General features: G+C 41.7%; 1 protein-coding gene across 1 annotated transcript in view; it reads right to left on the bottom strand.

The window, feature by feature from the left end:
- PLEKHH1 (pleckstrin homology domain containing, family H (with MyTH4 domain) member 1) overlaps window positions 1–11,003 on the bottom strand; it is a 44,899-nt gene extending 33,896 nt beyond the window's left edge. The window contains exons 1-3 of the mRNA XM_010574180.1: window positions 10,878–11,003; window positions 5,071–5,133; window positions 1,837–1,986 (exon numbers count right to left, since the gene is read on the bottom strand). Coding sequence (XP_010572482.1) covers window positions 1,837–1,986; window positions 5,071–5,133; window positions 10,878–11,003 — 339 coding nt within the window. The remainder of the gene's footprint in view (window positions 1–1,836; window positions 1,987–5,070; window positions 5,134–10,877) is intronic.
- Window positions 11,004–14,050: the final 3,047 nt, after the last annotated feature.

Genomic DNA, 14,050 nt, shown 5'->3' with positions numbered 1-14,050 from the left:
TTTGCCGACTTTAAAATAGACCTTGGCAACATTATGGGCAGCAGTAACATTCGTAGTTGAGCATAATGAAATAAAAGTAAACAAATCCGATGCTTCAAGAGGAATATTTACTTCATTTTTCTCCTTGAATATGGCTCTGTGTGTTCCTAATCATCAGGTACCAGCCTTTGCTGGGGTTAGAATATTAGATGTGCCTACTGGTCTGAAATGATCTGGCGCATATAGTAGATCTACCATAGTCCTCTGAATATCCATCACATGGGTAATGCCTTTGAATGCCTAATGACCTGGACTTGTCTCAGATCAGGGATCAAGAGGTAAAAGACTCAGAATATTGCTACGTTACACAGTGAAGTGCAATGCCAAGATTTTATTTAGGGTCCTAAAGTAGAATAGTGACATGACGTCAGCATTGTCACAGAGCTTAGTAAGCCCTGCCTCTAAGCAGAACCAATTCACTCAAAGCACAATAACTGCATCTATGGGTGCTGTGCCTAAGACCCAGAAGCAGTTAGAGATTCTTTGTGTCCCATGCTATTGTGTGTTCCAGACATGATCTCAGTGTTCTCTTATTAACGCTCTGAACTCCACAGCTCTCCCCATCCCAGTGAAAAAAATTAGGATGCCTTACAGGGACCCTTAGTGACCTTCCAGCACTGCCACCATCCCATCCCATTCTGAAACTAAACTGGTGACCCTAATAAAGAGTGTTTCCTGTCTGAAATTGTCAAGCTTCAGCTTTCATTTCTAGAATCTCACTTTGCCTCTTGTTGCTAGAAGAAAAAGATTTCTACTAATAGAACATTTTTCCCACTTGTGTTTGTTGACTTTAATCAAATCACACCGCACTTTTTTGGGTAAACCAGAATTTCTTCCATCTTTGATTGCAAGAGGGCCTTCCAGACCTTGATCACTATTGTAGCTCCTTCCGAATACCTTCTTTCTCCTCCAAAATGCAGAAAATTCATCTACATTCTGCCTGAGCAAGCTGGCCTGGGAAAGTGACCTGAAACCCAGAATACTACAAAAGACCTGATGCCTGATGTCCACACTACACATGGTCTGAATAAGTTCAGACAGCTTACCAATCTATTTTGCCCTTGAAATATGTGACAGTTAGATGTAAAATGTAACTCAAATGGGAAAGTATTTTTTTTGTGTAAAATTCTAGGGAGCGATTTCCATTTAAAAGTAATTTACTTAGCAACATAGAAGAATACCTCATTACTCACATTATAAAGACCACAGAGCAAGGCCTTTACTAGAGCTGAAATACAAGCCCCGCTGCAGATTTATCTCCTTCCTTCTACCAACTGAGAATGGAAGAGACTAAGAACTATCCATACCGGGAAACAGCTGATCTTTTATAATGAGGACATCTGACAAGAGATGAACTATGCTAAAGGATTGCTGAAGACTGGGATAAGTCCCTTCCCAAGAAGCAGTGTATGCAGAGTCAGAGATGGGCTATATAATGATTTTGCAGAGCAATCTATATGCTAGGAAGCCAGAAAAATATTGTGACCAGACTCTAGCATTACAGCTTAGGGTCTCAACACTGACTCAACACTAACATTGGTCAATGTCCTTAAAGGACTTCCCTATCTCCTATAATGAAGAGGCAAGGGCTACTGAGGCTGAATGGATGTTTTTGCCTGAAAAGAAAAAAGGAAGGAGAGGATCTTGCACTGAACAGGGCATCATTTTACAGCTGATCTGAAAGCAACTGAGAGGCTAATATGTAATGGAGACATAATCTGTACCTTTGAAATATACATTACAGAGTCCCTCCAACTCAAGAAAGCTACAGGTCCTCCCTGTAGAAAATATCTGTACCTGTTTTGCTAGCTGTGTCTCCAATTTGTTGATCAGAGCTTCCTTCCCTTGCACTGTGCCCATCAGCTCCTGGTATTTCCTGTGCAGAGTGCTGTCTGATTCACTGGTCTTCACGTTGGCTAGTTTTATCTTCTCTTCCATAACTCTGACCTGTAATGACAATCAGAGGAGGATAAAAAAAGCCAAAACAATGCAAATGAAGGAGCTGCTTGTTTAGTGGTCAGACCCTAACTGAGAGTATTTGCAGGTTTCATATTTTTGAAGTTGGGAAAGGAAGAAAAAAAACCCCAAACCCTTCAGGTCACAGTTTATATACACATTTGTGGAAAGAACATTGTCCATTCATTTGTAATGCTGAAGCAGTAACAGATACAAACTGAACCATGAACAGATAAACACACTGTGGATTGTGAAATATTTGCACACTATTAGTCAAAGAGACCATACAGGCACCATAGTCTACATAGACATATCGGCAAGGTACACCACATTTTCCTCCCTTGCAATACTGTGGCCAGCTTTTTACCTTATTCACTACCAAGGTATATACCGCAAAACCCTGGCCATATGCTTCAGATCAAGATTTCTATAGGGAAATGTACTACAGAGTTCCTTCTTCCTCTATCCCCAGCTTAGACAATGTTTGGCAACTTCTGGCTTTCAGACAAGTGTGTTTTCTCCAGACCTGCTAAGCAGTTACTGTGTTAGATATTTCAGAAGCTTTGTCTATCTTGGAGCTCCTGCCAGTGCCAACACTTGTTCATCTCAGCAGGAGAAGCACCAGTGTAATGCTCCTTCGCTACAGACAAAGTTTCAATGCACTAAAATCTAGCTGCTGCAGAAACCTTTCAGGTTTTTAGCAAATTTTTAAAACCTCTTTGCTTTCTTCAAAACCTATGTCTCTCGATATGCCAGTCTCTTTTATCATTATCTCATCCTATTGCAATGGATTATAAGACTTCATTTCTAAAGGTAAATAGAATTCTGTCAACTTAACTCAAACCTGCTAATTGCAACATTCAATGATGGGAAAATATCTGGTTCCAACACAACCCAGAGAGACTAAATCTGCAAAGAAACCAACTCCAGATACCATTAATTTGGCATGAGTTTGGAACCAGGAAGGCAGAATGCAGGCAATGATCTGAGCACTTCACAGAGTCTGTGCAAGACAGTTACTCACGCTCTGTCGAACAGCCTACACTTCATACTTGCAGAAGCTGTGTTTTGTCCTCCTGTCTGCCTGCATTAGGCAGAGAAGCAAACTGCCTCTTCCTCATACTGAATCAGAAAGGTAGGCGCCCAACATCCGAGCCAGAAAACTAAGCCTGCTGAGTCGGATGTGTTTTCATTAGAGTTTAGGGTGATTATAGTAAAAAGAAATGGCCCCCCCTTTCTGTCTGATGCCCAAATGCTGACTCTGTACTAGAGGCTCAGAGAGGGGACCGCAAACATGTGATTTCCTTAATTGAGGTTGGCAGCTACAGGGAGCCCATTGAATTAACAAATCCACCCCCCCAGACTCCTGGAGAGAAAGATAACAAGGGATTTTGTACTTGATGTGGAGCCCTCTCATTTGTCAGCTGCTTCTCATTCATGGTGAATATACTTGCTAGTGGAAGGGAATGGCCCTACTCCTATGCTGTCACTTCTTCAGGCTGTCAGGTAGCAATGAAGTATTTCTCTAGGAACACTTATCTCTGGATGTGGATAAGGTTGCTGGAAAGGCAAACTTTGAGGGTTGCTAGTCTTTAGGGCCTGCCAACACATGGCTGCAGAACTGGTGGTGGCAGGTGAATAAAGGCAACCGTCATTTCTGCTGGTGGCAGGTGAGGGAAGGCAACCCTCATTTCTTCTACACCTTCTCAGCCAAATTCTCCCTTTCTTGCCCATTCTCTGACCTGGATTTGACTTGCTCTCCATCTGCTCCCTTGCTGTCATTGCATCTTACCATATCATGGACAATACTTCTGCCGTTGAGGTGTCTGCTAGTATGAAACCCCCTTCATTGGCCTGTGGCAATAACTCTATTTCCTGCTGGTGCTGTCACAGTGACAATGCTACCTTTGCTGGTCTTGGTCAGGTGTGGACTCACTGATATCATTCTCAAGAACAACTCTTGGCTGGCAGTTGCTGATCTAGCATAGATGCCAACAGCATGGTGACTAGACATAGCATCTTTCCTATATTTAAGCTGGTCAGAAAAAAATCTTGATGTCAGTATCAAACTGACATGGAATAGTACATTCTGCAGACAGAATACCTTACCAGGTACTTCAAGTTCTTGATTCCTAGGCAGTATGTTTCCCAGTGCTTATAACACTACCTATTCAGTCCTTCACTACTGAATCTTTGACAGCTATTCTTGGCCATCTTGCACAGCTTTTAGTTCTGGACTTTAATCTCTGACTCAATGCTACATCGTGCAGCTCTTTCTTGTCCAGCTAGAGCGAGTTGGTTCACTTCAAACTTTCCCTTCAGCAGTGGTCTGCAGTGATGCAGGAGCTCAGACCATCTGGCCCTTCCTGGCTCTTTTGTTTTTATAATACTCCTTACAGCACAGATTGTACAACAGTCTGCTTCTTAAAGGTCCATTATTCTTCATAGCCTGTTCAGAAGCTGAAGTCTCTCTCTCCCCTTCTCCATTATTCAAGAAGCATAGAAGGACTAGCTTAGACAATATGCCTAATTTTTAGATGGTTACAGTAATCTGCAATGAATCTAGCTCTTACTGTTTTTCTCCATGGGCTCCCAAGCCAGGCAGTAATTATTAAAAAGAAAGTCCAAAACAACTGATAGGTTTTGCAGACACACCCTTACTTCTTTCACAGAACCTCCTCTACTTATAGACAAGTCCTTACCAGTACTCTTAAGTATTTGTTTTCTGAGGATCTGCCAGGCAGTTCTATCTCTGCACTTTAATCCTGAGGTACAACATCCCCTTCCTTTTCCATAACCAAGCATGCCTATCATGGATGATGGGGTAAAGCCTGTGAAGCTGAGAGGCAGATATAAGGTGCTGGTTTTCACTTAGGGTTGAAGCTAATTAGGTGCCTGTTCACAGCTCAGGCTCAAAGACTGGGAATTAGACCAGAAAATCCTTCACCACTGTAAACCAATGGTTCCCTAGCAGAGAACAGCACTGCAGAGTGCTGTCTGTATGCTAGACTGGAGGGAATTTAGAGTAAGTTACTGCTGGGCTTGTACCAGAGGAACCATAAGAGAATCTCTTACCTGTTTCTCTGCATCCTCAGCTCTTTGCTCTGCTTCTATCACTCTCTGTTCCAATTCCTGCATCTTCAGAGCCAGAAGAGAAGGAGGGGAGAGGGGGAAAGAAAGAAAAGAAATTAACATCACCTGGAAATTCACCCGTTTTACTCAGGAATCTTCCATTTCTTGTGCAGGTCTACAGATCTTTGGCATCTTTTGGGTTAACTGGACAGCTTTGACCAGGAAAAAAAGCCTTTGACCTTTTCCAGTCTTCTGCCCTACTTTGAATTTACTAGAACTGTTTTCTCATTAGTGAGCTTCATCATTCATTACACGGGTCAAGGGAATAGTCCCAAAGTCCTGACCCTGTCTCTACAATTTACACACCATGGGCTGTCCCTGCAAGAAGCCTGTCTACAGTGTGCCATTCTTTCCTGGTTTTATTTCAGCTAGGATTCATGCACAATGGTAAATAAAAATGAATACATCTTGTAAATCTCACAGCAGGTTCTCTATGATGCCACACTACAACCAATGAATACTTTGCTTTGACTTCAAAAGCATCACAGGCTCATAACTGACAAGATTAACAATGATCTTAATTTTCCTATGCTTCTTTTCTTTTTAAAGAGTTTCGCAAACGGACAGTTCTGTGATTCTTTATCTGAGCACTGCTGCTACTGAAGTCAAAGGACACTGAACAGAATTTTATTCTAAATGTATATAGATCACTTCATTCTCAGTGAAATGCAGATGTACCTGGAGTTCCTCTAACAGCTTACCACTAGAGCCCAGTCTTTTTTTTTTTTTTTCCCCCCCTCAAATAGCAACTAAGGATCTCATTCAGTGCTTGCAAGGTCATCTTCCTCCACCTGCCCTGCTTCGACAGGTCTCAGATTTAAGCCCAGTAATATGAAGTCAGTGACACTAAGTTTCATCCACTAAACTGCAAAATTTGAGGAATGCTTCACAGAGTTTCCAGTATTTACTTGTGTTTGACTAATGAAGGAATGACATACGAGCAGCTTCAGAAGATTAAAAGAATCATGCTTCAAGCAGAAAACAAACTATAAGGGGAACTGGGCTCCTTTTCTCTCCAATGCATTTTATGATTCTTGATAAAGCACGGGAGCGAAGTATTCAGGTTCGTCACTATGAGGACCAAACTAATACTTCTGAAAATGGGACTTATTCCTCCTGGGTCGATCACCCTGAATGGAGACAACAGCATTCCTGTGTTTCCATTTCCCTTCCTTCAGATGGCAACAAGACAACTCTCCTTTTCATACATACACATTGATCATAAGAGCAGGCTGACACCTATTGACAAACAGATCAGAAAGGTATGTATACGTAGACACCTCAACGGTCATATAACTAAAAAAGCCATGCCATAACAAATTCAAACCATGAAGATCAGAAAGTGCCACATTTAGTATGATACCTCTCAAGTTTGCTTTTTCAGTGGAGCAATCAAAGACATCACAGTCTATGGAGCTTAATATCCAAATCAAGGACACTTCTTTGGCAGAGGAACAGAGACACGCCACAGAAGATTGCACAGACAGCCAAAGCTGCTCTGACCGAAGACCCAGTCTTTGAGAGTCTTGGTAGAGTCTGAGCTCAAGGCAATCTAACGCCAACAGCAGTGGTCTGGGTTACGACATGAGTCTGTGTCCATTAGGAACAGTGATCTACCCATGCATTTATCTGTTAGTCTCTGGATAGTCATCACAGTAGCAGCAAAATATACTGGGGAAAGACAGATGCTAACTGGAGACATAATACACCTTGTGAAACAAAGACTGTTTATGACAGTAGCTTCAGAGTGAATGGCCTCTGCTAGTTTTCTGATGAATTGACAGGGTCTACATTCACAGCACAGACTTTAGATGAATCTCTGGGCCTTTTCCCAAAGGCTATTCTCTTAGACTAATAATTCAATCCTCCACAAGGTGGGTGATCTCCACGAAAGACTCGGGTTATTTTAAGACAGCACTGTTCTGACTGAAAAACTCCTTGTTATTCCAGCCTCATGACAGTTTGACTTTGCATTGCTAGCAGTCCTGGATCCTGATCAGGACAGAGAATGTATGTTGGGACCACTCCCGATCAGTAAGGAGTTATGAAACTTCTTGTGCAAGCAGGGTGACCTGGCTAAGTTCCAGTCAAATCAATTACTTTTGTCACCATAATTCCCTCCATAGCCTTAAATGAACTTGTACTCTTCTTAACTTCCTGTACTACATTGTTGGGTTGTCCTACTATGAACTGTTAAATAACTGCTGTGTTTCTCATGTACACAAAATGATTACTCCACCCACTCCCAATGTCAGCTGTCTCACTGGAGCCCATTCAGATTTAATACATCCATGCTTGTAAGGCTCTTTCAAATCCCTCAATGAAATAATAATAATGCTTAGTATTTACATGGGTCCTTTCATTCAAAATGCTTTATAATTTGACAAATGCTACTAAGCAACTTGACCCAGGTCACATAAAAAACCTTAGTGACCAAGCCAAATTCAAGTAACTCTTCTCCCAAACATTAGCACAGACAACTTGTATGGAGACAAGCAGGCCCAGTTGTATAGCCATGCCTGCATGAGACAAAAGAGGCTTTTTCCAAGTGTTCATTGTTTATTAAAGTAAGACAGAAGCAGGTTAAAAGGAACCCAGACGGCCCTTCTAAAAGCTGCCAAAGATCTTCCTATCAACCATTCACACAGGCTTTCCCTCTCCTGATGGCTCAGAACATGCTAAACAAAACTGAGTGAAAAAAGTTCCTGGACGTCTCAGCCTCATGTTCCTACTGCTGTTCTCTTCCAGAGCTCACTCCTAACCAGGTCATCTTGCTGCCAAGGCAACAGCCTGTTATGTCGCTCACCACCAGAGGACTATTCCTTTCTTTGTGTGCGTACAAGAAAGTCAGAAAGTGCCTGTTTCCAAAGAGACCAGATCCCTGCTGACATCCACAACAAGGCAGGACCCACGGGTCCAGCGCTCTGTGGGGGTCCAGCAGGATGGCAGAGTTTTTTCTTGGAGGCCAGGGGCTGGGGTCCCTCTGCCACACCAACCAGCAGCCAGGCTCTGCGCAGCTTGGGCGGCACCGCTTGATAGCTGAGACCAGGCTACCAATGTGGAAGTTCACTCCATGTGAACTAGGGCACTGGCAGTTAAACCATTGAGTTTTAAATTCCTCATGTTCTGAACAGCGATCTAGATTATTCAATCTAAGCGGATTTTAAAAATCTGAAGTATTTAAACTGTTAGCGCACACTGTGCTACCAATGCCAGGCATGAGTGGTTGGGGTATTTTTGTGAGTTAAAACAGTAGAGTCTGCTTTAAAATCATAAAATTGGTTATAAAGACTAATTTTAAATGTGGGGGAATTAGGCTTCCAAGCCTTTCAATCAGTAGCTTCCAGACCCCTGAGACAACCTAGCTGGTGAGCAAGTATCACACCGCTGTTAACATTGTTCTTCATTTTCACTGGCAAATAATTTTATTTTTTTTAGATTTTCCTGTTGCTGCAAACCATATCAGAGGATCTCAGGGGCAATGCTCACCACATGTTGGCAACATAGCTTCAAACTGTGCCCACTTCACATTTTTCAAGATCTCCACCACTCCTCCAAAAAACATTTTTGAAAATGCAATACTCGTTCAAATAAGTCTGAATCTCTTAATTCTCACAGATAGAACTGTAAGGAAAAAAAAAAAATTGAAAACCACAGTTGCAATAAAATCTATGATAAAAATCCCTGGAGCTGGCATCAATATGCATAAAGCAGGTGCCTCCTTTGGTTCTGCATCACTGCCCATCTGAGGGGGAGAAGGATGCAGCGTGGACAGGAGCCCCAGTTGCTGTGGCTGCTGGGGAGCCCTGTGGTGACTGAGAAGGAGGGAAGGAGGGTCTCTGAGCAAGCCATTGCAGTGCTGCCAGGAACCTGAGGCACGGGACACTTCGCAATAGCAGTGTTCAGCATGAGTATTGTACGCTGAGCACCAGCTCTGGTGACTCCAGTCCAGCTGCATCAGGAGAGCCTGCTGGAGCTGCCCCACGGTCCCCAAGGCTCTCCCCTTCCCACATGACATTCAGAGTAGGGAACTGCAAATCTGCTAGCTCTTTGACCCTTCAAGTAAGCCTAGGACGCACTGTATGAGTAGTTACAGAGTAACCTGATCACTGAACCAAGCTGCTCCTTAATCTTAACAAAGGGAACATCGCTTTGACTGAAAGGCTGGATTAAGGGCAGTGAGGCCCCTTCCTTGAGGAGCCCCCTGAAGCAGATGAAAATTTCATTCTCTGCCATGGCCCACAAACCTCCCTGAAGAGATAGTCAAAAGATCTCTGGCAAGCCTGTTCTCCAAAAAGAAAGTTTGATAGGTGGGTTTCTTTGTTTTGCGCGGGGGTAGCCAGAAGTTTCTCAAAGCAGAAATTAAAAAAACATGAGGCCACAGATTCCATAATGCAGCAAACAGAGTATTGCATGAGTACTGTCTTTACCAGACCTGTGCCACATGATATTTTTAACGCGCCTCTATCTAAATTGACTTTACAACCACTTCCAATGTTTTCCAAGGTAAATAATCACTAAGGTCCATCTTAGAAGCTACCTTGAAAAGATGAAGAGGGTGCTTAGAATTGCATAATTTCTTAAAATATGAAGGGTGGAATGAATCTCTCATGCAATATATAGCATTAGTGGAAACACAAGTACAGTGAAAGCAAGGATGAATATTGCTCCACTCTGAAATGGATGTCATTTGGATGTTTTTTACATCCAAAACCAACAAAAAAAAAGAACATGCACATAGAAGTTACATAAAACAAAATGGCGCAAAAGTGAGTTTAGAACATATCTGTCATCGGGTACAGCTTAAAAGCATTTGGAGTAAACTGCAGTCAGCTGTAAAGATTTCAACTTCATTAGCAAACTGTGACTGAAAGAAACTGTTCTCACTTTCCAATGGTAACTGAATATCTGAGCAACCTTGGACTGGACTGTGATAATGTAAGCCACATTTTGCAACAAAGGAGGAACCCCACAGCAACCTACAAAGTTGGATTTTATGCAAATTAGAGGTTAGTGAAAAAGCTTTAATTAAAATTGAAAAATAAGTCAAATTAAGGTAAAGAAAAAACACTAAAAATTCACACCATGATGGAAACAAACAAACAAAAAACCCACAACAAACCCCTCAAATCTTTGCCAGTCCTCTCCCTTAGGATTGCAAATGAGTTTACTTAGGGGACTTGAAAGAGATTGGTAGGAGATGTCTCTAAAACCACAGACGCCATGCAAGTTTCTAACATCCAGATCTCAAAGTATCTTAGTCCTGCTCTTCAGTATCCCCAGAATGTTTTGACTGGATATGCAATGTTATTCTAACACTACGGCAGTACATGTACCCCTGTCCAGTCTCTTAACAGCACAGCACAATTTGCACTCCTGTAAGCTTTTCTATTGCCAGCAAGTCCCGACCCTGCTGTTCTTATCCAAAATATCCATCTTTGCTCTGCAGCTGCCTCAGTCGCTTTAGATATCCAAAATCTTGCTGGTACAGTGTCTTCCAGTAAAGTCGAATATCTGGTGATTTTCCAGTAAACAAGGCCAAATTCTTATTTTCACTAATGACACTTTACACCACTCTGACAGGCACATCTCTGTATCTCAAGTGATAAGCAGCGTGCAATGACATACTGTAATCAAGGAAGAAATCCTCACTGCAAGTAACAGCTTTATTGGACAGCTCAACATTTAGGGATTTTTTTGCTTTCAGGCCATAACTCAGTGCAAAGTGGAAGAAGCCACCACTGCCTCACCTTTTCAGCTAACAGCTCTCGAATCTTGCTTGCCTGCAAGCGGAATTTGAAGAGCTGGGACTCCAACACAAGGCATCGCTTTTGCCAGTCCGTACAGCTGCCATTCTCCACTGTGAGTTCTGCCATTTTGAAGTTAATCATCCATTTGGGATGTTGTCTGAGGTTCTCTAAAAATCCTGTGGAAGAGAAGGTGGTGAGAAGGGAAGTATTTGAGGCAAACTTTTCACCCCTTGTGCCTAGTCTTCCTTGGTCCATCTTACAGGACTGGTAACAGAGGCCATTTCTTCTGCAAGCAGAAGATGAAATGGTACTATCCCAAGATATTGATATTGCCCCCTGCCAGAGGTCACTCTTTTAATGGATAACAGATAAATATTCAAATAAACTTTTACCTTTAGACTGAGTAAATAATTTACTAATGCATCATACTGTATATTCCACAAACAGCCTTGCTGCCATCCTCACAGCCTTGCTCAGCATGTTATAGACTAGGAGTATTTTTACTTCTGCCTCCTTTGTACCAGTATGGCTGTAAACTTTCAAGTCACTAAAACCTCTTAAACATAACTCAGGTCACACACCCATTATTAACTTAAGGCACTGGTGCCTTATCTTGTACAGACTGTGTTAAGATGCTGTGATGTATGAAGCAACACAATTCCCAATCCCTAACTAGATACAGTCAGTCCATAATAAGAGTGGAAGAGTAGCTGTACCACAGTATCTAAACAATCGCACTGTTAAAACATAAAGAGATCTCAGGCAGGAATAAGCTAGGGCTGAAGACAAAACATGCAGGTCTACTGAAGTCCTTATAGACATCAAGAGATATGCATAACTCCACAAAGTTGAAAAAGGTGTGATTTTTAAAGTTGTCTAAACAGTTACCTAGTAAGAAAATAAAACACTTCAGATACTTTGTGCTCATGTAAAAGATATCTAAAATGTAGGTAATAGGTGTCCTTAATCAAATTCAGGCATTTGTGAACGCTCACAAAAAGGTTTATAATATCAACTCCGTGTGTGCAGTCCAGCAGCCAGCTGTATTACCCTACAATAACAAATGTTTACGAAGCCAGAACAGTTATTACTTCATCAGCTTCATCAAAACACTGAAATCCATACTTATTAAAGGAACTGCTCACCTGCTCAGAGGCAAACTCGGTGCTTTCCTGAACTGGGACCAAAGCAACAGATGAAGACTTGGGAGAGACCAATAAAGTCACTCAGCCTCATTGCCTTTTCATCTGCCTTTGCAGGATGGAAAAGCTTAGGATGTCCCTCTAGTTGTACCCACTTGCCAGGACACCTGGCTCATATTTTGCACATAAGATTCAAGTTACCCTAAGTATACATAATAGCATAAGTATACATAACACAGCAAGCCACTTTATCCAGCTATATATCTGCTGTTCTGAGTTAAGACAGACACATTTTATACCCTTTAGCTACAAACATTACCTGTGAGCTATTTTAGGAAGTCTAAGACTGGGATAGATGTCCTGAATCATTAAGTCTTGTTCCTCCTCACTGTAGACAACCACATCGTATAATCCCTCTCATAAATGAACACAGCCCTTCCCTAGAACCATGCAGGTAGTTTTGCTCCCGCTATTCCTGTTGTTCTAGAACCTCACCCCTCTAATGAGCTGCCTTCTAATTATCAGCACAAATATAATCATAACTAGCTTGTATCTGTTCATTCTTGTAGATTATTGCCCTTCAATTTAGCTAGGTTTTTCCCTCCCTCATATTTACCCCTTGGTATATTTATAAATATCAAAAGCTTCTCCTTAAAGACCTCACTCTGCAAGACTAGAGATAAGGGGCTCTTTTAGTCTCAAAAGAAAAGCTCACCACTCTCCCTCTGCACCTGTTCCAGCTTCAGTGCACATCATATAAAAGAGTTGGGTTTTATCTTTCTCACTCCGCTTCACAGACATGGGTGACCACAACTGCATCTGAAAGGCAGCATGCAGCCTCACCAAAGCCTTGTGTAAAGGCATTTAGTACTTTCCAGTCTCCTAGGGGGTACCTCACCTGATTGCATTTGCCTTTTTTACAACCACATTACACTGGTGGTCAACATTCACAGACAAGCCAACACAACCGGGACAGAGGCATCTCAGCTGGCTTTGCCTTTGCAAATGCCAGACATGGGAGTGCAGGGGGCCTATTACAATGATACTGGAACAGATTAATAAAGCACAGGTCTGTGCCAAATCTCCACATATCAAGAAACTCTGTACTACAGGTCATTGCAAAATTTAACAGGCCCATGGTTACCCTGTGGTTGATTAGTATATCCAGATCTTTTCCTCCTCTGCCATTTCTAAAAAGTGCTCTCCCAGGTTTTGTGCCCACTTTATTACTACTTCTAATATCTGATTTTACTTTGTGTCATTAGAGTTTATCCCATCCTTACTAATCCCCGGGGTCAGTCAACTCTTCCTGTAAAATACCTACCTTCTAACACCCCCCCCCCTTCAGCACAGTGTTGTCACATTCTCTTTTGTCATTTCTTTGCCTATCTTATAATCCTTCTATTAATCCCCATCTCCTCCACTTAAACTAATAACTTCCCCATGTGTAATCATATCGAATGATTTCTGAATGCCAGAGATCAGAATTACCATTTTTCCTCTCTCTAGCAAAAACGTTACCCTTTTTCAGAGAAAGACATTGTATTACAATGTCTCATATTTACCTCTAAATTACAACTTTATTTACAACTTCAAATTTATTCTGAATTCTCATTTACTGTTAAATGCATCATTCATTTTCCCCCATTCTCCTACACATAAGCAGTTCATCTGTACTTTATGAATTACAATATAAACTTTGACACACTGACTTTAAATCCTTGCTATGGGACCTCCCATTTCACATGCCACTTTTTGTAATTCTTAACCATCTTAATCCACTAAATTCTTCTATTTCCCTCCTGCCCTCCGCTAGATATTGGTCCTTTCCATATCGGATAAGGAATTTATATGGCTATATGAACCATATTTATACGGTTATATAAAACTGGTTCTTTTTTCCCTTTGCATATGAAGAAGTTAGGAATCAGATACTTTCAGGTGCAGTAATCTTACTTTAGGAACTTGGAAAATAGGAGGCAGCCACTTTGTTCAAACAAGCTGAGATTTTCAAAACTTAATTTTTAAATG

Source organism: Haliaeetus leucocephalus, unplaced genomic scaffold (genome assembly GCF_000737465.1).
Source record: "Haliaeetus leucocephalus isolate CR32 unplaced genomic scaffold, Haliaeetus_leucocephalus-4.0 Scaffold417, whole genome shotgun sequence".
NCBI classification, from domain to species: domain Eukaryota; kingdom Metazoa; phylum Chordata; class Aves; order Accipitriformes; family Accipitridae; genus Haliaeetus; species Haliaeetus leucocephalus.
Note: the sequence above shows the minus strand (reverse complement) of the source record. Positions and strands in the feature narration are given on the sequence as shown.